Source organism: Heliangelus exortis, chromosome 1 (genome assembly GCF_036169615.1).
Source record: "Heliangelus exortis chromosome 1, bHelExo1.hap1, whole genome shotgun sequence".
NCBI classification, from domain to species: domain Eukaryota; kingdom Metazoa; phylum Chordata; class Aves; order Apodiformes; family Trochilidae; genus Heliangelus; species Heliangelus exortis.
The window spans coordinates 123368749-123394883 of record NC_092422.1 but is presented as its reverse complement, the minus strand read 5'-3'; the positions used below and the strand labels follow the sequence as shown (position 1 = coordinate 123394883).

At 38.9% G+C, this 26135-nt stretch overlaps 2 protein-coding genes across 13 annotated transcripts in view; one reads left to right on the top strand and one right to left on the bottom strand.

Annotated features, from left to right (window-relative positions):
• C1H3orf20 (chromosome 1 C3orf20 homolog) overlaps window positions 1-8255 on the bottom strand; it is a 71016-nt gene extending 62761 nt beyond the window's left edge. For 8 of the 12 annotated variants that reach the window (XR_011730044.1, XM_071764850.1, XM_071764812.1 and 5 more), the window contains exons 1-7: window positions 8008-8255; window positions 6010-6200; window positions 4661-4730; window positions 2862-2923; window positions 2677-2768; window positions 881-1332; window positions 267-347 (exon numbers count right to left, since the gene is read on the bottom strand). Coding sequence is in view for 11 of the 12 variants with exons in the window: in XM_071764850.1 (XP_071620951.1) it covers window positions 267-347; window positions 881-1332; window positions 2677-2768; window positions 2862-2921 (685 nt within the window). In the remaining variant the exon portion in view is untranslated. Of the gene's footprint in view, window positions 1-266; window positions 348-880; window positions 1496-2643; window positions 2769-2861; window positions 2928-4660; window positions 4731-5361; window positions 5648-6009; window positions 6201-8007 lie in introns of those variants that run through there. The other 4 variants (XM_071764824.1, XM_071764833.1, XM_071764900.1 and 1 more) reach the window with 4 other exon arrangements.
• A 154-nt stretch (window positions 8256-8409) lies between these two features.
• METAP2 (methionyl aminopeptidase 2) lies at window positions 8410-25118 on the top strand. Its single transcript, XM_071764685.1, has 11 exons — window positions 8410-8707; window positions 9574-9675; window positions 12734-12799; window positions 13136-13238; window positions 17176-17337; window positions 19022-19203; window positions 19288-19382; window positions 19470-19566; window positions 20081-20184; window positions 22565-22680; window positions 24318-25118. The coding sequence occupies exons 1-11, from the start codon at window positions 8524-8526 to the stop codon at window positions 24568-24570; spliced, it is 1464 nt and encodes a 487-aa protein (XP_071620786.1). The 5' UTR covers window positions 8410-8523; the 3' UTR covers window positions 24571-25118.
• The last annotated feature ends 1017 nt before the right edge of the window (window positions 25119-26135 follow it).

Sequence of the window (26135 nt, the reverse complement as noted above, 5' to 3'; positions counted from 1 at the left end):
ATTCTATTAGCAAAGAATAGTGGACCTGCATTGGCTATGCAGAAAACTTTGTTGGCAGATGATCAAAGATAACCAGAGAAGGACCAGGTATTTAAAAATAGATTGTATCAAAAAAGCAAGAGAGGTTATTGCTTGACAATTACTCCCTTCTCATGCTAGTCCACACTTTAGGTCTCAGGCATTCAGAACATTGGTCCAGATGCAGCATAATTCTAACCACCTCTGCTAAGAACCAGCAATCCAGTTGAGCTGTCTGCTGCTCTTACCTCCTTCCTCACCAATGCTGGATGAGAGTGAGAAGCTGATTGTGCCACATGACTGGTCAGCATCACTTTGCACGATGGGAACTAGACAGAAAGAAAGAGGCGTAAAATGTTTACGATCACTCATGGTAGGATGAGCCAGTTTTCAAAAACATAAAACCAAACATTATTCTCTTTTTTTAAAAGAGGAAGACTGCAGTAGCACATGGAGAGCTGGAACAGGCTTGACCCCAGCCTCTGGTTCTGCACTGAGGATTACTGACACTTGCTGAACAAAATGGTCTGGATGCAGATGATTTTTACTGGCGCAGTATGCTACAATTGTATCACTCACCTTGAAAGAGGAGACTTAAAATGCTTTGATAAATGATTTGAAACATTGCCCAGTTTCACCGGCTTTGTTCTTCTAAGTGTTTGTACCTCTTGCTTCAGCTGCAAAGCTATTTCATCATGTCCTAAAACAGTGCTTTGCAGAGAACTGCAGTGTAACAAGCTATAAAGTGGAGTATGTTGGCCTACCCAGCCAACAGAGAGTATAGTCTAAAAAGAAAGTGCTTTTTTTTCCCATTTGCAGCCAAACATTACGACCCAAGCACATTTACACAGCATGACCTTACCTTTACCTCCTACAAGCATGTCTGATGCTGTCTCAGGTTTTCTTTTTCCCTTTGTAGAGCAGGATTGTAGACGAAAGCTTTTCTTGGATCGTCTTTTTCTGATGGCAGTCATTTCATGCTCTGTATGTCTGGACCCTGGACGACCACTCTTAACTTCCCCTGAGGCTTGTTTTTTCCTGGATGTCACCCTTCTACATGCTACTGACTGCATGTGCCATTTCAGTTCATCAACTCCCTCAGTGAGTTCTCTCCAGCTACAGGTTAGCACATTCATAAGTCCCTCAGGGAAACCAGTCTCATACCTAGGAAGGAGCTGCAACTTCTCTCCAAGTTCCTGTAACATGTTGTCAATGACAGACTCATGCCAACTGCTTGTTGTATCATTTAAGAAAAAATCTTCACAACTTTCTGCATGCTTGCCTGTACAGACAGCACTCCTGTCTACAGCTGGGCTGAGTAGAAGAAAAAACTGTATCATTAAGTGTGAGCTGTAACAGTGAAGTAACACAGGAAAGAGCCTTGCTAGGTTTCATGCCTGAAATACAGGTGGGCAGGATTGCAGTGCTTCCTTTCACAGCTGAGACTGACCCACATTTTCTCCAAAGACAGACACTCCTAGATCAAGCTCAGAAACACCAATGCTGAGCAGGATGATGAGATTTAGTGCAGCCATTGCCAAATCAGGGAGTCTCTGCAATGACGGTGTATGCTTTGGCACTGAAGTGCAAGGCAATGTTATCTAACATGCTGATTGACTTCTTCTCTCCTATGTAAAATTATTTTCTCTTGCCTCAGTAAAATGGTGATCAAATAAATCCAAAATTTTGCCTTCTTAGATGTGACACTCAAAGTACTAGTAAATGTAATGAAACACTGAGTGTCTAAAGAAGTTTTCTCCAGTAGCTGCTGATTCTATAAGCCCTATTTTGTGTTTGGCTTTCTTTTTTTTTTTTCCCAGTTTGGGAATTCTGATCATCCATGGTTATGAGAGGACCATCTTTATTTTAAACTGTGAAAGTTTAGTTAGAGGAGTGCAAATATGTAAAATTTATTAGCAAGTTTTAGGAGTTTAAAATATAAAATATAAGGAACATGTACCAAAAAATTCTTAGTCCTTAAGCTTCTAAACGCCCAGAAGCCTTGTAGTACCCAAATGTTTACCCCCTCCAGTTTCAGTGGTAGCTTCTTACGCTTCTTAAGTGCACACAAACATGTTCATAGACTGAAATAATCTGGCATAGATTTTTGAAATCTAAAAGGAAGTTGGGCAAAATATGGTTTGTCGTTGGAACAAAAATAAAATTTTAAAATAAATATGAAGAAACATGAATTTAAAACCCAGTTAACTATAGGAGTCACACGCCAGAGGCATACTGTGAACACTGGCTCCCAGTATAGTAGTCAGCCCAAATGATCTTCCTGAAATCCACAGAGCTCTTCTAAAAACGTTCTGTTCGTGCCAACACAGTTGATACATAGCTATTATGTAGCATTCTTTAACAAACTGCCCATGGTTTGTATGTTAAATATAGTAAAGTACTGAAATGCTGACAGCAGAAACAAACTTTAGGTACTATACCTCCAGGAGTTTGGTTTAGGTATAGGACATTGTCACCTTCCCACTTTTCTCCCTCTGCTCACACTGAGTGGCAAGGTGCCAGTTCTGGTCATATGCCTTTCCCGCCTCCTGTTCTGCCCTGGATGCATCTACCTTGGGACTCCTTTTTATGTCTTCCCTAAAAAACTGGTTGACAGAAATTTACCTGCTGTTATCACTATTGGCGTCACACTATTACCTGGGAGTAAAGCCAGGGGGATGATTTGTAGTGAAGTATGAGGACTCTTCTTCTGGTATCTTCTTGACCGTCTCTTTCATTCTAGGTTTCAGCTACAACAAAATGAGTGTTTCCAATTTAAGACTGGAGGAGGTGTGAAGGGGAAGAGCAAAGTAGAAGAATAAGCTGGACATAAAGTAAAATACCTGGTCAAAGAAATATACAGGTCCTGCCTTCAGTGCTGCAGATGTGAACATCACTTCCATTACTCCCTAGATAAAGAAGGGGTGGAACACCCCAGAGGAAAAGAGTTATACCAGTAAGCTATGAGAAAGAAACTGTTTATGTTTTCCACGCTGCAGTGAAGCTGAGGACCTAACTGGCTGTGTGAGGCCTTGAAAATCTGCCTCAAATAACAGAACCACCACTGTATGAATGGGAATACATAATGCATTAGAGAAGTAAATGATATGAAGTTGATTAAAAGATGAAGATAAAAATATCAGGTTTTCATCATTTAGGTATAATAATAATTTATATAATAAAAATCATCATCATCATCTAGTGTTTTCATGACCTAGAATTATTTCTGACTAGGTAATGTCTCAGTTTGTTATGTGAAAAAGAAGACTTTGTATCTGCAGCTATGACTCAATGAGTATGTCAATAAATATGCTTTTATTTAGAAGAGGGCTTTTTATGACTCTATCATTAACATAAAAATGTATTTGAAGGATACCAGTGTGGGGAACCTTTACTCTGTTCAGCCTTACATCCCCTAGCAGGACTTCACGTGGGCACAGAGATTTGCTGTCAGGGAGATGCTCATTGCAGCACATCCTTACACATCTGCACAAGGAGTCTCTTCGAAATGATGGTCCAGACAATGTATTGTTTTGTTCAGGTGAATCTTGACACCTAAAAGCAGTTTTAAAAATGAGCTCTAAAGGAGGCAATAAACTGATTTATTTTTATATTTCACAGTATGCATCTTATCATGTAAACTAAAAGCATTTACTTGGTCTCAGTCTGAGTTCACAGCGTTCTGTGCTTCTCAAGGTGACTTTCAGCAGTAAAATAAAATTTGTTTCTTTTATGAAAAACTCCTTGCATCCTTTAAAAATCTGTCCTCCAAAGAACATTGATGATTCTTTAGCTGATGCAAGCCACCAGGAAGTTTGCATTATGGCTGTAATCAAACTGATGTTTTGGAAAAAAAAAAAAATCATCAAAGAATTTGGAAAGAAGTCCACAGTAAACAATGCTAAATGTAGATTCTTTGGCTGCTTTGCCACTTTAACAGCTGTAATCAAACTGATGTTTGGGAAAAAAAGAAAATCATCAAAGAATTTGGAAAGAAGTCCACAGTAAACAATGCTAAATGTAAATCCTTTGGCTGCTTTTGTCACTTTTAACTTTGATTTAGCTACTTCATCTAGGTTTCAGGTAAAATCTTAGAGAAGGAGTGATTTCAGAACTAAGGAAGCCCTTTTATCTTACCTGTGCTAAGGAAGACACTATTTGGTGACAGCTGTCATTCTCATAGTAAATACTACAGATGACTATGGCAGAATAAAACAAGTGTCATCTGCCCTCAGCAACTGATAAGGGGAAATATCTTTTCTTCTGGAGTTCATAAAATACATTTGCTTTCTTAGTCTTTAGGCCTGATATTAAACCTCTAGTCATAAAAGTTGTCTTATTGACTTCAGTGGATTTTTTAGAGTTGAGTAAGGACTGTGAGTTTTGACTCTAAGCTAGGAAAAAGAAGTGTTGTAAACACATACATAATGGCATCAGTCCCATAAAGACAAAACATGAAGACAAATAAAACCAAAAATAACACCTCTCTGCTCAGCTCTTCTTCAGACTGATACAGATGACTTACTCCTCCTTAGCTGTCCTTTGTCCCTCTTTGCAGGGGGAGAAAGCTCCCCCACTGCATTCCATGAAACTTCTTGATACTTACATACAGCTTTAAAACACAAAAGAAAACATAACATACCCTGAAAGAAATCTTTTCCTGAAGGTCATAACTTCTTTTGCTAGGAAAACAGTGCCATGGGAGCTGCCTCCTTGGGAGAAAATGAAGAGGAGGTGAGTATCTCTGTTTTCTTTCAGGAAAGGGTTTGAAGTCCTGCTGCTTAGTTACCACATGTTGTGGACTGCATTCAGCCCTTCCCTTAATTACCCAGCTACTGCCTGGCTTTGTCCAGAAGGCTGGTTAAGAAAAAGGAACAGCCACTATGAGAAAACATCCCCAGTATCCTTCTCTAGCTAAAAATGGTATTCAAAACTCTCCTCTGGCCTATGGCCTGTCTGCTGCTGTCTACTTATCATGCTGCCTAGTACAGCATGAAATTGGAAAATGTAGCATTCATTACTATAAAGTGTATTAAATGCTAGGAATAGCTGACCAGCAAAAACAGAAGAAGGGCAAAAAAACCTGAGCTAGTAAGGTCATGGTACAAGATGAGGCTCACTCTGTTTCTAAGAGACCAAGTCCTCTAAAAAAGAGCCAAATAAATAGAGGAACGAGGAGTCCCACTGTCAGTCTGCTTATGTTAATGTGTATTCTGTTAATGCAGTCAGCCCAGCTTCTTACCCCTACTTTGCAAGTTTTTTTCCATTTAGCATTCCTTTTTTTTTTTACACAGTGGTTATCATTGCCTATCTCTACTCTTCTACACAGAGTACAGTGCTCACCTTAGGGCTGGAAGCAGTGCTTATCTTAGTTCCTTCCAACATTCCCTCTTCTCTGAAAGCTTCATCAACGCAGCTGCTGGAATGCACCTGGGTCCAGCCACACCACTTGGAGTTTAGTGTCACTTCAAACTGTAGAGACACAATTAATGCTGCCTCTTCTAGCTCACTGCCAATTTTCTTTCATTCTGATAGGTTTCACTCATATTCTTTGCTAACTAAAGCGTGACTCCCCTCGATGTTTTATTTTTAGCCCTCTTTTCTAAGGAAAGGAGGTGTATGCAAATGTCCAGTTTCAGTCAGATTTGGCAGAATAACACACTCAAACACACTTTGTGAAATTCAGCAGCCCTAGGAAGTATCTCTACCCCAAGACAGGCAGGCCAGCTCTATACTGAACAGGCTGGCACCAGTCAGATAGCCAACTGCACATGTATTACGACAAAGCAAGCCAACTTGCTCTCTCTCTGCCAGGGTACAACAGTAATTATGAATGGTGCTGGTATCATTCTGGGAAGGGAAGGAAAGAAACAATCCTGAGAAAACTGGCTTCATGAATTCAGCTGATCACAGAAATATTTGTTCCACATGTTGTCCCTTTTCCTCTAATGCCTTTACTACTGAATTTCATGCCTGCAGAGTCTTACCTACCTTATTTTTCCTCTCTTTATCTCTGGTTAATATCTCTCCTGCTGTATTCCCTGAGTTTCTGCAGATTTTATGGTCTCCTTTTTCTGTGACTTCAGTTCTAGAACAAAATCCTTGGTCTGGCAACTCTTCTGTTTTGGCACATACCAGAGTGAAGGGACAAGGAGCATAAGCTGGTAACTCTCTTTTTCAAGCTGTCAAAGGCATCAAAAGGAATGTATTGAAGGGCAAGAACAGTCTGATACATGTGAAAATAAAAGATTAAAATTAAAACAAAAAGTAGAAATACTGATATAGGATCTCTTGAGAACATCAAAATGCCCAGCAACAATAAATGTAACACAGGAAGTCATCTTACAGGAAGATGTAAGATGACTCAAAATGGAGAATTCAGGGAATTAGACCCTTGGTTAGCCCCCACCCTTACCATCAACTACAAAAAAAAAAGGCTCTGTAGATTCCTCTTCCACCTAATTGGAAAAACAGAATGGAAACCAATAAATAAGAAGTGTTCTAGGCAACATTAGCACACATGCTTTTTGCATCATCCATTCTCAGTATGACAAAGAGCTATTCCTCCATGGCTGACTTCACCAACCTTGAACAACATCAATTCTGACTGCAGTAAGGGCAACAAAACAGCAGGAAAACAGCAGCTGAGAATTAGATGGCTCACCTGCTCTATCATGCAAGGTTTATTCTGCTTTAACAGCCCAGTTATATTAATTGATATTATAACAATTGACAAACAACAACACAGCTTTAATGAGGAACAAGTGCTAGTAGAGAGGTTTCAAACTGGTGAGGCATGTCTCACTGCTCTGACCATGGCTTAAGATTGGACAAGTCAGCTTCCCAGCACTCAGACTGGATGCAGGAAAGGCCCAGCTGGATGTTTCCATGCTTAAGTGCTCTTAAAAGCAAAGGGACTGGAGAACGTGCTGCTGCGACACCTGCACAGACCAAGATGAAGTTTGTTTGATCAGTACTGGGCAGTATCTCAGCCTTTGGATGCTTTGTGCTTGCTGAGAGTTGCAGCAGGCCAGGAGTGAAGGGGTGCCCCTGGATCTCAGCTGTGAGAAGGAAATGGGAGTGAGTGGCTGGCCTCAGGAGGGCCAAAGGGGCAGAATCTGTGCCTCAGTGAGGCACAAGGCATTACCAGTTTTCCCAAAGACCTGGCTGCCAAAGCATTTTAAAACAGTTATGCAGAAACCCCATTTTTAACATATAAACTGTATTATACTATAAATGCATCATCAGCAAGAGTTGTTAAAAAATACCATTAAGAAAGAAAAGAAAAATTTGCATTTTTAGTCAGCATTGTTATACTCATAGAAAACCCATGGGAAGCGTGAGCTCAGTGCAGGTATGTTAAGAATTAGGCTGATTTAATTAACCATTAGTGGGTGGAGATAATCAGGGTATTTCTCCTTGGTTTTATAGGCAGTGCTTAAGAACAGACAAGGCAGCACCCTTCAGCATGTGTTAAAATCTTCCCTTGATAGCTCCACCAAACTTGGAACACTTTTTTCTTAAATTCTTCTTCTCTACAAATTCTCATGTGACTTTGTTAATCTATTCAGCGTTCTCAAGTTGTAAAATCCTAACGATCTGAAACACTGTAAAAACATTTCGTGCCAACTGTTCCTACAGGGAAAGGACCACTTCGTTTTGCCAATGTTTTCTGTTTTTTTGTTCCATTTGCCCAAGAAGGTACTTGCTGGTGGAGACAGAGAAAGTCTTCGCCATTGCTCCTCAGCCTGCATTTTTTAAACCTTTTGCGATGGCTTCTACCTTGTCATCGTGCTACACTGACGCTCTCCACACTGAAGCTCAACTATGTGGAGGTGTCTGCGTGCCACCCAAGCACCTAATGGGATTCCTTCCATCCCAGCCCGCTGGAAAATGCGGGAAAGCAAGGGGCATTTGGCTAAACTTAAAGGCACGCACTCCTCCTGAAAGAAAAAAAAAAAAAAAAACACAAAACCACAACCCACTTACACACGTAAAACTCCGCGTGTCAGTGGGGACTGCAGCTCGGCAGCAGGAGGTGACCGTGCGTAACACGGAGCTTGACAATGATGGCGCCGGCACCCGGCGCTGCCCCACGCGGCGGGACGGTGACCCGGGGGGCAGCCTGTGGGGGGGTGGGAGGGGGCACAGCGGAGCTGCTGGGACGAGATCACCGCCAGGTTGGCAACCGGTAACCGGCCAAGCACCGAACCCACGGACAGACCCCGGGACAAGACCCAGGGACAAGACCCAGGGCACCGGGCAGAGCCCCCCCTGCCCCCTCCTCCCCTCACAAGGCCCGACGCGCGTGCGCGGCTGAGGGGAGGGAGCGGCCTCTATCCCACCCCACCCCCCACCCCTCCCAGTCCTCCAGCCTTCCCGGCGTGCCCTGCGCGTACCTTACAGCGCAGGGGCGGCGTGGCCGCTCGCTCCTTTCGTCTCGGTGTATCTCGGTGTGTCTCGGTGTCTCGCCCCGCGTGTGGGAGGCGGCGCGGGCGCGGCGAGATGGCGGGCGTGGGGCGGGAGGGCAACGCTGCCGCCGCCGAAGCGGAGAAGCAGCTGAACGGCGAGCTGCCCCCGGACCCCGAGGACAAGGACGGCGCGGAGGGCAGCGCGGCGGGGCTCGGCGCGGAGGATGGCGCCAAGAAAAAGCGCAAGAAGAAGAAGAAGGGCAAAGCGGGCCCCGCGGGTAAGAACCGGGCCGCGCTGTGTCGGGACCGGACCCTCCGCTGACAGGCCCGGCGGGGAGGGTTTGGGGTAGGGGCCGCCACCCGGCGGACCCGGCCTGTACGCGGCGGCGGGGGGCTGCGGGTGGCTAAAGGGTCCTGCGGCGTGGGGAGCGGGAGGGTGATGGGTGCCGGCGAGGCCGCTGTCCCGGGCCGTGGCGGCTGTGTGGGCTCCAGGGGATCCCCCCGGGGAGGAGGGGGCTCTGGGGAGCCGGGAGGATGCTTCTGCCGGTCAGAAGCGGGGAAGCTCCAGCGGGGTGAGTCCTCCCTGCCCTGGTGCGGACTGAGAGACGCTCGTTCCCTCATCCCCTCCTCTGCCCTGAGGGCGAAAAGGCGTGAGGCTGCTGCTGTAAAAGTCATCCCGCATGATGGAGTCTCGGTACCCCTCCCAAGTCCTCCGAGAGCCGGAGCAAGTCTGGGCAAACAGTGCGAAGGAACTACGGTTTAGGTTTGTTTTAGCAGGCTAGCAGTTAGTGATCATCGTGATGTGCGTTTATAATTATTTACTTCACGCCCATATTATCTCACAGGAGCAGGCTACTGCTGTGGCAAGAAAAATTTAGTTACCCTAGCCAAAAAAAACTAAACAAAAAACCAAAAAAAGTAGTCAGAAGTGTCTGCTGTCTTTATGCACAAGTTTCAATAACAGTGCCTGTCAGTGTGGTGCCCTACAATCTCATCCACTGCATCTGCTTTAATAAAAAAAAGCTGTGCTCTAGTATCTTGTAGGATAAATACTGTGTGACAGCTCTGTAATGTTTTAGAGACTGTTGTTTACTAATGTGGAGCTATCTTTTTACTGTAAGTCATACTTGAATTTTACGAACAGGACAAGAAACAGATAAAGAAATGGACGGTCCTCTTGATGATGTAGCAAAACAACTGGATAAACAAGCATTGGAGGACAAAGAAAAAGATGATGATGATGAAGGCAAGTAAAATTTAGCTTTTCTCATGACGTTTCCAGTTTCAGCTTCTTCCTAGAATCCCATTTTAACACCCCTTTACAGGTGCTGTGTGGGTTGTTTCGTTGTTATTTGCTGTTTTTTGTTTTTTTTTTTCTTGGATTGTAGCTATATTTGCTTTTTACTTTTTTGGCAGCAGTGTAGCTGTCACACACACACACACATATATATATATACATACACCAGAGAAAACAGCTTTGCTAGAGCTTGTTTTCAAGGTCCTTAATACTGTGTGGAAATATTTAGCTTAAGTTAAGGTAAGCATTACCATTCACTTGCATTTCTATAGTCAGTATAGATTAATGTTACAAATTATGTTCCTTATTCTTTCTGTGGAACAGAATATACAGAGGAAAATTTTAAGAGAGCATTTTAATTACTAGAAGGTCTTGAAGTCTTTGAGTGACTTCAGACCTGCTTATCTGTAATCCTAATTTTTCATTAAAACTGAACTGAGGAGAGATTAATATACAAGGGATACACCTTGTGTGTTGTTTGTGCTATTCAGCTGATGTAAGGAAGTGCCTGGTAATGAAACCCAGGCTGGATGCATCTTTTCAGCAGTCATGTAAGATAAAAATACTTACTTTCTTTAGATGAGTGGTTCTCAACAGAAATGGACATTTAAGAAAATCTGTTTCTCAAACTGATAATCTAGTTTCCTTTTTGTGAATTAGTATGTAAGTTGGCTGAGCACCACAAAATGGTTCTTACTGTTCTGCTTAGAAATCTTCGTAGTTGACTATTGGTGGAATTCATCATTCCAGAATATCATGTGATCAATTAGTTGTAGAAGTCTAAGTCAATGAAGTGTACTGAGATAAATAAAAGTACAAATAAATTTATCTTTGAACATTATTAGTCTATATAGCATCCAGTTACTTTCCACATTCTTATGGATTATTTCTTTCAGGGTATATTTCAGGTTATGAAGTTGAAAGATCATGATTACAATATGAAGTGGTGCTGTTACTGAACTAATAGTCTTTATTTTTTTCTCAAATTTTGGAAAAACAATATTTTTGCAGAAAAATAAAAATTGTTGTAAGTTTTTTGACAACAGCTGGGTGTCCTTGTTTATACTGGTTCTCACCACTTGCCTTGTTAAATTAATAGTTTCAGAGGTGTTGCTTAAGACATGGTGCTGCATTGATTAAACCCAGTAAAATACATATCCCCCTCCTTTTCTTTTTTCCTCCTTGATAACACTGTAACTTGGTGTAAAAAATAAGATTGTGTACCTTTTGAAATCTGGGAGAGATTAGGAAGTGTTCTTCTAATTTCCATTGCAGTATTGAATCATGTTGACAGATAACAGTTTTCCATGAAATTAAGTTATTAAGCAGCTATACCAAAATGGCATCAGGTTGGACTTCAGTTTTGCAAAGATCTGAAGATGCTATTCTGCTGAAAATTTTTTTTTTTTTTTTTTTTTTTTGTTATCAGCTAAGACAAACAGGGTAGCAATGGTTAGATGCAGTAGTTATGTTTCTGGCAGCACAGCTAGTCTGCAGCAATCTTCAAGGACATGAAAGCACAGGCCTGGTTAGTTTGTCTTGCAGTTGGCAGATTCAGGTGCAGTGATGTATGAAAAAGCCACAATAAGCAGATAGCAGCAGTGACAACATTTAAGAAATGCAGTACTTTTTTTTTTTTTTTTTTTTTTCTTCAATCTAGGCTGAGCATTAAAAAAAAAATCCTAAAATCACTTGGTGAATTAACTGGATTCATGTCTAATCTATTTCTTGATTAGTGGCTTGGGCACAGCTCAAGGTCAAAAAAAAAAAAAAAAAAAAAAAAAGTGGCAGTTAGCACACCTTAAAGAAATTTATATTCACACCTTAAGATTTTTCACCTGCCTATGAAATAAGGATTGATGTAGAATTTGGTAGGCTGGGCTGTGTTGTAGTTACACTGGTAGTCTGAGTTCTGCTTGCAATTTCTTTCAAAAATTTTAAATAAGATACTTAGTCCCAAAAGGATCTGGGGAGAGGCAGAGGTAAGGCATCCCTGAAATTTGCCCCAGCTGTAGGTTTGCAGCAGTCACTAAAGCCTAAAAATGCAGAGGACACCACCAGTCATTATGAGGTAGTTGAAATCTAGTGACTGGAAAAGCTAGTTTGTATTTTGGTTTGGTTTTTCCTTTATTTAAAGGAACAAACACAAGTTTGTGGATAAATGCATTAAAAATTGTAGCACTTCCACTTGATTCTACAAGTACTTTGAATTTTGCTTTTCACTTTAGATAAAAAAAAGAAAATACTCTAAATGTAGACAACTAGTGCTTACCTATTTTTAAAATTAACTTGTGGCTAGGTCCATGAGGTTTATTTAGATGGTATCACATTGGATAATTAGTTCATTTTTTATTAAGTAACTAAGTATTGGAGGTAGCCAAACATGAAGTCCACGCACGGGCTTTTTTTTAAAACTGTGATGTGACTGTGAAGTGTGAACCTGTTCTGTGATGTGACCAGTTCTTGGTGCTTCCATGCTGTGCTCTCTGAAAGCCTCCCACTGGAACATCCCACAGGCAGTGTTTTAGCTCAGTGCTGGTTGTGACTTTCCCTGTTATCTCTAGATTGAGCTCCCCCTGATCTAAGTGCTACCCTCTTTATTGTTTGGGTTTTTTAGCTTTGCAGATATATTAGGTTCCTTGAGCTGAAGCATCAGAAGATAGGTTTGAAGCACCAGCTTCTTGTTACCTGTTATGTCTAATACAGTTTTCTGACATCCTCCCCCAGCCTCAGGCATCTTTTTAGGAAGTAGGCCTTTCTGAAAACTTTCCCTGAGTTGCTTTTTTTCTGTTTGGTGATCTGTTTAAGCCGTCAACTTTAGAAGGTATGCCTTTATGTCTGTGTTTGGCTTAGGGACCAAAAATACTAATGGTTTGATAATTTTAATCCGTTAGTTTATACTGTGAGAGAAGTGTTTTCTGATAATCCAGATGGTTTTGTGTCTCATTCTAGGTTGTTTTGTTCTTTAAGATTACTTAATGTTCACCTGAGCACTTTTTTCCTGTAGATGGAGATGGTGAAGGAGACGGAGCAACAGGGAAAAAAAAGAAGAAGAAGAAAAAGAAGAAAGGACGTAGGTATCAAGCAGAAAAATAAGGACAGATTGTATGAATATTTGGTTAGGTGTATGTAAGGGCTGTTCTTAGCAGTTGAAACAGATTGTGGGGTGCAGTTTGGTTTGTAAGTTAAGTCTCACTGACCTTTCTTCTTTCTGGTATCTCTGAATGCCCCCTTCATCACTGGCCAAATGAAGTCATATGAAGGCATTATGATAGAATGTTTTCTTGGAAAAAGCCCAAATTCTAGTAAGGGGATGTTAAGTAATGCCATTTAAATTTTGTGGTTGAAAATAGGTACTTGGTGTTTCCTGTGTTCCATATTTAAAACTTTATTACATTATACTCAACAGCTAAGGTCCAGACAGATCCACCTTCCATTCCAATATGTGATCTATTTCCCAGCAACATATTCCCAAAGGGAGAAGAATGTGAATACCCACCAACACAAGATGGGTGAGTGTTTTAAGCTTGAAAATAAATGCTGTCATCTGGATGTGCTGAGCTGCAAAACTGTTAATGTCTAACTAAATGAACAAAGTAAGGTATTATGTGCCTTTTTTTTTTTTTTGTCTCATCTGAGATCTTAATGAATAGAAGTCTTCAGGCCAAAATGTTCCTTTTTAATTCGGGTATAGCCTGTATGAGCACAATTGCTGTGGGGCAGGGGACCAACAAGATTTCAGTGGGCTGCTAGTAAGAAATGTGAATGGGTAATCAAAATGGATAAGAAAAATGAGGTGGTTGATCAGCATGAGTTACACAGAAATCTGAATGAAAATGCAAAAGTATGACTGAAAACTTTTCAGGAAGTTTTAATCAAAATATAGGTTAAGGGGTGGGGATCAGATAAATATTTATGAAAGCATTGTTAGTTTTCAGTAACTTTTTTTTCAGGGTCAGATTACTTTGAAACATTTTTTTGTTGTCTAAAGTCAATGCTTCCTCATAGAATGTAAAGCAACATAGCTAAGAGTCTTAACACATCCTATAAATTGTCTTCAGATATTCAGATATTATGGTTTCATGTTTGTGAGATTAAAATTTGGTTGTGAGGAAGTCTTATTTTTAATTACTTCCATTTGATCACAAGGTGTGCTTATATTTATTTATTAATGACTGCCTTCTTTGTATGCACAGTCTTAGCATGCTAATGAAGGACTTTCACAGGGTAGTCCTGACAGGCTGATCCAGGAGTCATTCTCTCATGTTTCGGAGTTAATGTCTCTATATGCTTGTGCCACATTCAGAAGGACATGATTTAAGCAATCCAGGAAATTAGATTATAAATGTATTAAACATGTCCTTATGACATTCTGTTTTACTCTGTTTCATATCCAGCTGTTGAAGATCAAATAGGTTCACAGCTATTCATTTGAAAGGAAAACAAAATGAGCCCCCAAAACCCCAGCAAAACAAATAAAAACCAAGCCATCTTTTCTAACAGGATTTAAGCGGGGCATATTTTCTGTATCAAGAATCTTCTGCTGTGTATGAAGAATGTACACTTCTAAGGAACTTGAAATAGTTCCATTATGTAATTTACTTAAGCAAATGTGTGTTTAATTTTGTTCCTGATTTAAATACTTAATTGCTGTGGTGCTACTGTAGCATTTCCTAACATGAGTAGCTACTTATATTAGTAGCTAACATAAATACCAGGGCATTTCTTACTCTGAATAATAGTTTCAATTTATAGAACTGTGGAGCCTATTTGTTTCTCTTCTCTTATTTATGTTGAGGGCAGTAGAGTTTGTCTCTTTTCTTTTTTAGAGTTGCACTTTTGATCTTAACTCTTGACGTTAAATGCTTTCTAAAGTCACCTTTCATCAGCCTAGGATTGTGTATTTGTTGCAGGAAGCTGTTCTAGAAGGGAGTGTCACTCAGTTTTCAGGGGAAAAAATAGCAAAGAATCAATTCTCATATAGATAACAGAGTAGCAGCTTTGGTATTTTTATACCTGTTCTATTTGAACCTTGTGGTTTTTGTTGAAGACATCTACGTTTGAAATTATGCAGCAGGTATGGTGGCAAAGCTATAAGCATTATTTCATGATACTCTGATTCTGTTGTAGTGGAATTACGGAATTTTTGTCCCTGACTGCTTATTTCTTCCCCTGTGCTGTTATTGGGGTTAAAATAATTTTGGGGAATTATTTTCTGGAATGATTAGCTTTGATCATTAAAATCTAGGTTTTAGCACAATCCTATAAAGATTGTACTAGTGAAAACCGGGGTCTGTGAATTGGAGTAAAAAGTGGGAACAAATGAACTGGAGCAATAGCCAGCATGTTAAGAAACTTCCTTTGAAAGAGCTTGTTAGCTCATACACTTGTAGGGAGATAACAATGTTTGATGTGAGATCTTTGCTTGATCAGTTGGTTTTTCACGTCCTGAAAGTTTTCACAGTCTGAAGGTCTTAGACTCAAGCCAGATTTCTTGTCACTTTCTTTCCTGAGCTCCCAGGTGGCAGTGGTGCAGCTTTGGCAGCAAAATCCTTTAGGTGTGATACAGTATTTTTAACTGGAGAGGTTATTTTGTCCCCTAGGTGTCTTGCATGGGGTGACTATATTGAAATATAAGAGGACAGAGTGAAGATGGCTTCCTGCCAGATTGCTGGAGTTTGCACTTAAATCTGTGACTGATGGCAGAGCAGCTGCCCAGACTCTGTCAGCAGCTTTTGCTACCAGAGGGTGTTCCCTGCTGGAATCCAGAGCAGTATGAAAGGATCCTCCTGTCCTTTCCACCCTGTTTTTCTGCTGTACACCTTTTCCATATTCTGCTGTGACTACTATGCCAGCAGTATTCCAATTTCCAAATGCAGTAGAGGGGTTCAGGTGTCTCAGCCTCCTGCTTGTTTGCTTTTTAACCTTCTTGGTTGAATTTACTAGTGTTAGGGCAAATTCTAAGAACAGTATGCTTGTTCCTATTGGAGCAACAAAACTGCTTAGAAAAGTAAATGGGATTTCTCTGTGGCACTCTTGTTGCTTTATCTGAAAAGGTAGAGAAAATTCAAGGCAAACAACCGACAGTGTCTCAAACTATTTGGATCCTCTGGTCATTCTGAGAAAAAACTTAGAGAATAGCCTGTTATCCTCATTTATCTTTTCAACTCTGTCTTGAGATTGCAGGCCTCTTAACACTATAAATAATCAGTTCAAAATGGAGTAAAATTGCAGCCATCATCTCTTGGCTCACTCATTTTTTGGCTGTGGAGGAAACTCTTAAGAGTGCAGCCAAGTTACATATCTATGAGCGAGTACCTATACTTTTGAATTTCAAGAAGTAATCCTTTGACTTTGCATATTCAGTTATTTGCTTAGAATCAGTGAACAGTAAATTTGGAAATGTTGGTGTAGTTCAGCATCTTTGGTCCATCTTGTCCATCATCCCTTTTCTTTTATGACCCACCTGCCAGGATTTGCAGCTGTGTGTTGGTTTTATTAATATTCCTTATGCATGGTAGGTACAGAGTTCTTCCAGTTACCACCAGGGAGTTTTGTATTGTTACAGGACTCCAGCTTTACCATTTGAAGGATATTGTTAAGTTCTGACAGTTGCTTGAGTGCTTAAATTACTTTGATTTCTTTCTCGAATCCTTAGTTGTATTGTTTTTTTCATAATGAAAACTATATTAAAAACCAGTATGTTTATTAATAATGTTATATTTGGTCTTGTAATGAAAATTATTCATGTATTTGTTCCATGAACCTACCAAAGAGCCAAAATGAGTGGTATTCTCCTGCAACCAATGTTAACTCACCATCCAGCAAATTTAGAAAGTAACTTCCTGGCATGTGTTGTAGCTGCCATGCACTGTGTTAGGTGTTATTACCTAAATAGTCTAAGGAGCAGCAAAAGCTTCTAAACTTTAAAGGAACTTATTGTCCATACAGGAAGAGCACTGTCTGAATGAGTAAAATTGGGCAAAACGCAAACTTCTTGCATGATCAGAGCATGTTATGGTTATTTGCCTGCTGAACTCAAGGCAGAACTGCAGGCAGTGATAGGAACTTATATGGCTTTTCTGCCATTTTGAAAAATATTATGCATCCTTCAAGCATGCTGCTCCTCTGACCTTCTGGGAGTAGTGGAAGATAAGGTTTTCCAACATGTACAGGAAATAACGTGGTTCACAGTCTGAGTTAAGTTTCTTTGTACCCATAATTGCTATTTTCTCGAGTGTTACTGCCTTTCACAGGTCCCAGTCTGTAATGCTGGTATTTATAGGCTTCCTTAACTGTGAAAATGTTATGAATTGGGATCTTTTTTAATGTTGCACAGTGGAATGTAGGCTTGACTAGTTAATAAATGCTTTGCAGGCTTAAGACAGAAGTTGTAGTGATTACTCTGATTACAGTAATTTTTCATGATGCACTTTATTTACTTTCAAGGCGAACTGCTGCTTGGAGAACAACTAGTGAAGAAAAGAAAGCACTAGACCAAGCCAGTGAGGAAATCTGGAATGATTTTCGGGCGGCTGCAGAGGCACACAGACAAGTGAGGAAATACGTTATGAGCTGGATAAAACCTGGAATGACAATGATAGAAATCTGGTGAGGACACAGATCTTCTCGAAGACCTCTGCTGTAAATTTGCCTTCTTTCTCCAGAGAGAGTAGGATTTAGTCTCAGTTTTGTGTGGTTAATTGGTTGTATCACGAATGTTGGGGGGGGATTTCTGTTTGAAGTACACAATGAGTATCCAAAATTATTTCCTTTAAGTTTCCTCTTATATTCTTGGCTTGTGCACCTTTACAGGGCCTGGGATCATACAGAATTTCAAACTAAACTTTTGAGTTATGTTGACTTGTGTTGAGTTCATGCTTGATTTTAGTGTTCTCTGCCCTGGCTATTCTTGCATACAAATTCTTCAAGCAATACTGAGAGAAGCAGCAGTGGCAGTAGTAAACATCCTGACTTTTACCAGAATTGTCTGTGAAATCTTGTGTGTATGAGCACTGCAGATGCAGCATGAGGCTGGGAGCAGGTGAAGAGCCATAAAACTGGCACGGCTGTGTACTCAGGCAGGAAGATTTTGTCTGTATTTAGCCTTCACTGTCATGTTTCTGGGAGAAACACAGTGTGTCTTTGTGTTGTTCTCAGTTGATAATACGTTTGCTCAGTTATTTTTTAAGATAAACATGAGCTGGATGAGGTAAGGTTAAAAGAAGTAATTAGCCTGGAGTAATTCTCCTGACTCTTCCAGCTTTTCCTTTTTCTGTCCTTCAGTTTATCTGGACTGACTGTCTGCTGTCCAAGTATTGCACTGATCCAGGATAGTTCAGCTTCCAAAACCAGGTGCTTTTTCAGCCTAGAATGACTGGGGCCTGTTCTGGCAAGATAGTAAAAAAGCTCATCGGAGCTGATGTCTAAGGTAGCTGTGAGAGGATAATGTAAAGAAATAATGTACCATCAAAGAAAATGGAAGAAAGACAGCTGCCTTAATAATCACTGGACTGGCTGAAACAAATCTGTCATACTGACTTCTACAGGTTTATTTGTTTGAGTTATAAGCAATAATTCTCTCAAAATGTGATTTTTCTTCCTCAAGTACATCAGGCTATGGGGAGTTGCCTATTAAAATAAGCTCTTCTTTTTTCCAGGTTGCTCTGAGTGAATAGCTTTCTTAAATAAAATCAGAGTATGGTGCACTGTTGTGAGCTGCAGTTTACATCGTTCCCTGCCGCTACCCGAGTATGCACTGGTGAACCTGTATCTGTAGCTTTCTAGTAGCAAACAGCTTGAGAGTAGACAAAAACCAAGAACAAATGCTAGTCTGAAGATATTATATCAAAATAATCACTGAATTAAAAAAAAAATCTTTTTAATTAGTTTTTTTAAAAAATAAATGAGGAAATTTCTTTTAAATTCCAGTAATAGAAAAATTGCATTTAATTTACCTGAATTTCAGTTGCATAACCTCTGCTGCTCAAAATGAATATTGCTTGTAAACAATGGATATTTTAAATTTAGAGTAAAAGCACTAGTGAAGTACTTAGTTTTGCCCAAGGAAGGGTAGAAGAAACAACACTTTAAGGACTGAAGATCATTATTGCATTTTCCAGTCCAGGGTTTTTTTTCTAATTAACATGTAAGTAATTTACAGTTTCAAATTAAAACATTCGCTTGAATATTTTTGAGATTTTGCTCTTGCGTTGATTTATTTGAAGTCATCATAAGAAATATTAATGACAACTCTTATGTTCTTCTTTTCTTCTCCTTCCCCTCTGCCTTTTAGTGAAAAACTAGAAGACTGCTCACGTAAGCTAATAAAGGAAAATGGTTTAAATGCAGGTCTTGCATTTCCTACTGGGTGCTCTCTGAATAATTGTGCCGCCCACTACACTCCCAATGCTGGAGATCCAACAGTCCTGCAGTACGACGATATTTGCAAAATAGATTTTGGGACACATATTAGTGGTTAGTTTTCTTCTAATAATTAAAACTTTGAGAGAATTCTTCGGTGCAAAAACTGTGAAGCTAATTAACTTTTCCTGGTTTCAGGTCATATTATTGACTGTGCTTTTACAGTCACGTTCAATCCAAAATACGACAGGCTTTTACAAGCTGTAAAGGATGCCACAAATACTGGAATAAGGGTATGATCATTCTTTAAGTAATTTACTGAGTCTTTTACAGTAAACTTTGCAGTTAATTTCCATTGATATTTGCACTTTTATTTTCAGTGTGCTGGAATAGATGTTCGTCTCTGTGATGTGGGGGAAGCCATACAGGAAGTTATGGAGTCTTATGAGGTTGAAATAGATGGCAAAACATACCAGGGTAAGTTCTGTTCTTTATGTAAGGATAGTTGCATTTACAGTATATTTATTTGTGCAAATACTAATTTATTTCTGTCGTATTAGAAAGAGGTCTGTCTTAGAAGTATGGTATGAGTGACTTATATAAATACATGCTTCTGGCTGGTTTGCCATTCCTATGGAGGAATGTTCTTGGCTTATATGTCCAAGTATTGTATCTTTCACAACTGAGATGAAGGCTAAACAATTGTTTCAAAATGTACTAATTATTTGACAACTGCTGTTTTGTCTTCATTAATAAGCTTTTGTTACTGTTGGAGTTGCTAATCTTCAATAATGAAGTTTTGATATAGCACACAAAACTAACTTGAGCTGTGGCTGAAATTTGTACAGATTGTGAGGGTTGTTTTGAGTTTAGTTCCTCTGCATTACGATGAGCCCCTGTTGTACTTTCGGTATGGACTAACAAACCAAATTGCTTTGAAGGGTTTAACATGTTAGGAAATTACCTGTAATGTTCATGTTTTCTTTTAAAGTGAAACCAATTCGCAATTTGAATGGACACTCGATTGGGCCATATAGGATACATGCTGGAAAAACAGTGCCCATTGTGAAAGGAGGAGAAGCCACAAGAATGGAGGTAAATGGAGTTCTTAAATCTTTCTGTTGTTTCCCCAGTTGTCACTGCAAGAATACTATTTCCTGTGCAGTCCTAATGTTTACTGTTTGTGATCCTAGTAGATAATAGGAGCAGGGGAGGAACTTCACTGTAATTTGTAATGCTTCTCTAAAGGAAGGGGTGATCACTCTTCTTTCATCATAGTGGCTTCTCCCTTTAGTTGTGGAGTGTTCTGGTATCTTAACACTTTCTGAAATTGAAGCCCTGGAACCCTAGTATTAAAAAGAAAAGAAAAAACCTTAGTGATGCATACAGAAACACTTGCATACTTATTTCTCTATGTATATACATTACATAAATGTATTGTTGCAAAGTTGTGCTTAAAAGCAGGGGAAAAGACAGAAATACAGATTTTGGGGTAAACTTGGGGGACCAGAGTTTTCCTGAAAGATGTTTGGACCTGCCTGTTACACTTTCCTTGTTTGTTCAGCGTGTCATTAAAAAGACAAAATACCAATCTTTTCTTACTCAGGTAATTCTTTAGAAGTATTTCTGTAGTGTTGCAGCTTTGCATGACTTTTGCAAGTACAGTTTAAGTATTATACCTTTATTGAAAAGCTTCCGTTGCAGTTTTTCTTTGCCAATAGAAAATAATTATATTATGTATATTTCTAGTTTATATGAGACTAGATGAAATATGTTGATTGACTAACGTTTTTGAGAAGGGCAAGGGAAGTTGCTGTACCCAGTGTGGCAAACTATACAGGAGAAAGGCAGTATTAAAATATGTAATCTGAGATTTAGCCACCATTTTGATGTAAGCTTGTGTTCTAACAAGATTAAGATGGCTTATTGGTAATGAGATAAGGAGCTTTTCATTCTCTGATGCTGATTACCAATGGTCACTAATAAGCCTTTTGGAGCCCATCAGACTTCTAAGAGCTGAATAGGGACAGTTATGGTCTGGACAGGATTGTGTTTTGAGGTTGAGGTAGGCTCACTCTGATTACCCAAAACTTGTATCATAATTGTTATTTAACTTAATAATGATGTGAGCAAGAAGACAAAAGTTTTAGCTATCATCTTATTAATCAGAATGTGCAAAGAGATTAAAGACTCAGAGAAAAGGAAAGTAGAAAAGCTTGTGTCCCCTTCTTGGTTTATCTTAGTGAATGGTTAGGTCTTGTATATCATCCATCATCATTATATTACTAATATAAAATTTGCATGTTCTTTAAGCAGGTCTTTAAAGATTTCAGAGCTTTGAGTTTGTTCTAATTGAATATCCAGACACTGGGGAGAAGACACTTTTTAAATTTCTTTAGCTTCTGGAGGTTACTTAGGACACAGTGCTACATGATTAAAGACAGTGAGTTTTGCCAATGAAGAATGTGGAGCATAGCCAAGCTCTTACTGTACTATGCTAATTATAGTATCAAACTGCAATCCAATGAGTTTTTTGTGCTGAAGAGAAATATAGCCAATTGACAATCCTTATTCTGAAAAAGTGGGTGTGAAGTAAATTTTTTGTGGCATTGTGTGTGGTTGTTTTTTTGGTTTTGTGTTTTGTTGTTCAATTAAATCAGTTGAATATTCAAGGACATCGTTAAGGTTTGTCTTGAATTTTGAAGCCTGTGTTTTTACATATGGCTTCTGTTTTTTGATTTATGACTTTCAAAGTAGCTCAATAAACTGAAATTTGGTGCCCTGTCTTGTGCAAGTCCCTTTCACAGGCCTAGTGTGAAGGATACATGAATGTACTTGACAGAAATGAGTTTATACAATGGCATTTCAGTATTTTGTTGCCTGGAATTTTGATGATGCCCTCAGATATGTATTGCCTTCATTTCTTGAAGAAATAGATCTTGTGGAGTGGAAATGAGCAGGTTAAAGGTTTATGCTAGCAGCTGGTAGAAGAAAATTCTTGCAGAAATTGGGCAGAAATTTCCTCAGTGCAGTAAGTCTCTGTAATCAACATCCATTTGCTATGTCTATATGATACATTTCCTAGGACTTCTATCTGAATAGCAAAGGAGAACTGCTTCCAGCCAGCAAATGTTTTGCAGCAGGATATAGTTTCCTAGCTATATTAGATGTATGTTTTGACAGTCTTTTAACTGCAATGACTTTGGGGAAAATGTGACTAGAAACATGCTGATAATTCATGGCTTGGCACAAATAAAATGTTACCAGCATAAATAAGCTGCTGATATGGAGATGTCTGCAACTTTGCTGTGTGAGGTCTCTGTATTGACTTCTGTTCTGCATTGATTTGGTGACTGAATATACTCACATGCAATCGATTTTATTCAGAAGTTGTTACGCTGAGATCACTATATCAGAATGGCCCAATGTCAGTTATTTCATACTGCAACATGTTCCCTTTTTTATTTCTCCTTAGGAAGGTGAAGTGTATGCTATAGAAACCTTCGGTAGCACAGGAAAAGGTGTTGTTCATGATGATATGGAGTGTTCTCATTATATGAAGAACTTCGATGTTGGGCATGTGCCAATAAGGTTGGATTTTTATTTTTTTGTTGTTTGTATGTTGTGCTAGAGGTTCCATCCTATTTGGCTTCAAATTTGATACAGTGCAGGTTCTTCATGAATTAAGAAGGCTGTAAGAGGACATAAAGGTGCTATTAGCAAGCTTTTTGTAATGAAATATGGTCTGATTATAAATTTGGAACAATATTGTAAAGAATTTGGAAATGGAGATCCTGCATTATTACGACTTCAGAAATACAGATGGTTTGGTGTGGTTTTTTTTTTTTAACAACAATCTTATAACTAGTAATTTTTATTACTAATTATAATTTTACTTTATATTATTATTGTACTGTATATTTACTGTATATATTATATTATGATTTTACTGTATATCAATATACGATTAATTAAATTAATTATACTATTAATTGAAATTAATATTTAATATTAAATATTAATGTTCTAGTTAATTCAAAATTATAATATTTAATAATTACCAGTATATAGTGTTACTATAACACTATATGCTTATATTAACACTATATGCTTATATTAACACTATATGCTTATATTAACACTATATGCTTATATTAACACTATATGCTTATATTAACACTATATGCTTATATTAACACTATATGCTTATATTAACACTATATGCTTATATTAAATGTTTAGATTATATTTTTTAAATTGACATTGTTGTTACAGTTGTGTGCCACAATCTTAGTCTTAGTGCTGGTCCCAGAATGTGTCAAGCTGTTCAAGTCATCTGTTTTGTGTAGCTATTTTTTGAGTTTGAAGTTCTTGTTTCAGTGTATTACTGTAAAATGAAATAGCCTATTATAAACTTTCAGTTTTCACTGTGATTCCATTTTGGCATGTCTAGGAGTGAGTGTGTTTTCTGAAGTGAAGGCTGTTATGGTTAGAAACATAGCAAGTAGATGTGCTTTCCCACTTAGTTCTACTTTGTTCCCACAGAACAATCTAGTAATTTGAAAAAGGAGGGGAATTAGCCTAAGGGTTGGAGAAGAACTGCTTTCATTTGGAAGCAAGTTTATTTCTTAGCATACCTATAAATTGCTAATTTTTATGCTTATATATTATAAGAAGTACAAAGAAAGAGCTTACCAAATATTTGACTTAGGAAGTAAAGTTTCAGCATTTTAAACCACCAAGCTTGCACCTAACTTCGTTCAGATTGGTAACCACTTTGGATGAGGAAGAGTTCTGTTTTTCTCTAAGATGAGTGGGCTTTTTTATTGAAGAAAGTGTTTCCTGTTTTGTTTTCTTGGGGGTGGGGAGGTAGTTAGATGCAGATATTTCAGATATGCAAACACGGGGTTGGAACTTTTAAGTCCCTGCGACCCAAATCATTCTATGATTCTTTGATATGTTCACAGTTGTAACTTGCCCTATTTGAAAGGGATGGCCAGGGTGTTGGCAGCATTCAGATTCGTCTTGAAGGATATTTTTTTGCGGGAGAAAAATGCACTTTTGTGAACAGAACACCTGATCGGTGTAGAAAGGCATCCCGAGACTGGGCAGTCTTAAAATGCCTTGAAATCTAATTTTTTTTTTTTTTTTTTTTTTTAATTGGTGTCTTTTGTTTTTCTGTGACTTCTCAAACATGTTGTCTTTCCTTCCTTCCTTCCTTCCTTCAGGCTTCCAAGAGCAAAACACTTGCTGAATGTTATCAATGAAAACTTTGGTACTCTTGCCTTCTGCCGCCGATGGCTGGATCGCCTGGGGGAGAGCAAATACCTGATGGCACTGAAGAACCTCTGTGACTTGGGTATAGTGGATCCCTACCCTCCCTTGTGTGACATCAAAGGCTCATACACAGCACAGTTTGAGCACACTATACTGCTGCGCCCGACCTGCAAGGAGGTTGTCAGCAGAGGAGATGACTACTAAACTCTTAAGCCACCTCAGCACCTTTATACTTTAGGCTTTGTTGGAACATACTATACCAGAATTAATTTGCAACGTATTGTTCTGTTTTAACAGTGGACTGATGTAATACTTTCCGTATCTGGAAAGGAAGGAATTTAATCAAAGGCAAGTCTCCTAATGTAACTAACCAAGGAAAAAGCTTTCAGGCCTTTAGAAATACTTCAAAAGTTACTTATTTTTTTTTTTCTGTTCAGGGAAATATGTGCTATAAAGCTCAATTCTTAGTTTGGAATGAGTTATACATTTTGTTTTGAACATTTATGATAAAAGATGCTTTTCAAATATTTATATTACCATATTCCTACTTGAATGCTTTGAATGACTACACCTGATTTCTGCACCCAAATCCTCTATGATATTGCCTTTTAAACTTCCTGGAATCCATTTTGTAAAAAATAAAGACAAATTTTCAGATCTTAAATTATATATACTTTTCAGAAGTCTGGTTATTATGATTCTGGTCAGGAGTCTGCTGGGAAAGTGCTCTATTAAATGTTTTACAGTCTTGATTCGCCTTGTCTTTGAAACAGGACCTGTCCTATCCTTATTATGAAACTTGGCCTTTCAGTAGTTATTTGAATAGTCTCGATGGTGCTGGGATACAGAGCAAGAAGTCATGAACTCTTTGCAGGACAGAACATGACTACTTCAGTAAAGCTGCGTGGTGTCATTAGGTTTTGAGTATGCCAGTCTTCAGTTTATATTTCAGCTGTATTAGAACATGTTGAACACATTTGGTGGCCTCTCTTGCTCTTACCAGCAGTGTGTGACTTTTGGCTGACAGCTGTGAATATTGGTATATATCCTGACATGTTGTTTGCCATTGGCATGCCTTCTTTCATGGAGTAAAATTTCCCTTCGTGTGACTCCCGGTCTCCTTAAAATTCTCATTTGATTAGATAAGTGGGGAGAATTAAAGCATTAATTTACCTGGGACTGTTAAAAAGTTCTTCCATACGGGCAAGCTAATGTGGAGTATCTGCTATTGACATTAGAGATCATTCATTATCTGTCTTCCTGCTGCAGTGGATCTGGCTGTTCAGCCTCATTTTTAAAGGTAAATTGAACCCCATGGCTCTTCAGATCTAGATTGAGTAAATATGTTTTAGTGCTGTATCCTTACCTCATGACTTCCATATTAAAATTTTACATAGTTACTGGTAATACTTCTTCAATAGGTCAATAAGAGTGTCTTAAATCTAACTTCTAGAGAAAGCAGACACTTCACCTGTGTATTTATAATGGCATTTGGTTTGTTTGTAGAGGAGTTCATGTTAATTTAGACATACCAGTTCTTTCCCCCTCTGCCTTTAGGTAAAAGCTGCTTTTTTTTTTCTTTTAAAAGCCAGTATCTGACCTGCAGTTTAGAGGGGAGCAGTGTCATGTAGCTAACCACAGTCTAAACATAGTAGACACTTAGGGGTTTTTCCCACCCAGTTTTAAGTGTTGTTAGACAACCCTTAGTACTTTTTAAACTTGTAGGAATGGGTGAAATACAATAATGAAATGTGTATTTCTGTTGGTGC

Bases quoted from the DNA above. Each gene is read 5' to 3' on its own strand.
- METAP2 (XM_071764685.1), top strand. From the start codon at position 8,524: ATGGCGGGCGTGGGGCGGGAGGGCAACGCTGCCGCCGCCGAAGCGGAG. The intron at 8,708-9,573 runs GTAAGAACCGGG...TTTTACGAACAG, and splicing joins GGGCAAAGCGGGCCCCGCGG to GACAAGAAACAGATAAAGAA. The intron at 9,676-12,733 runs GCAAGTAAAATT...TTTTTCCTGTAG, and splicing joins AAAAGATGATGATGATGAAG to ATGGAGATGGTGAAGGAGAC.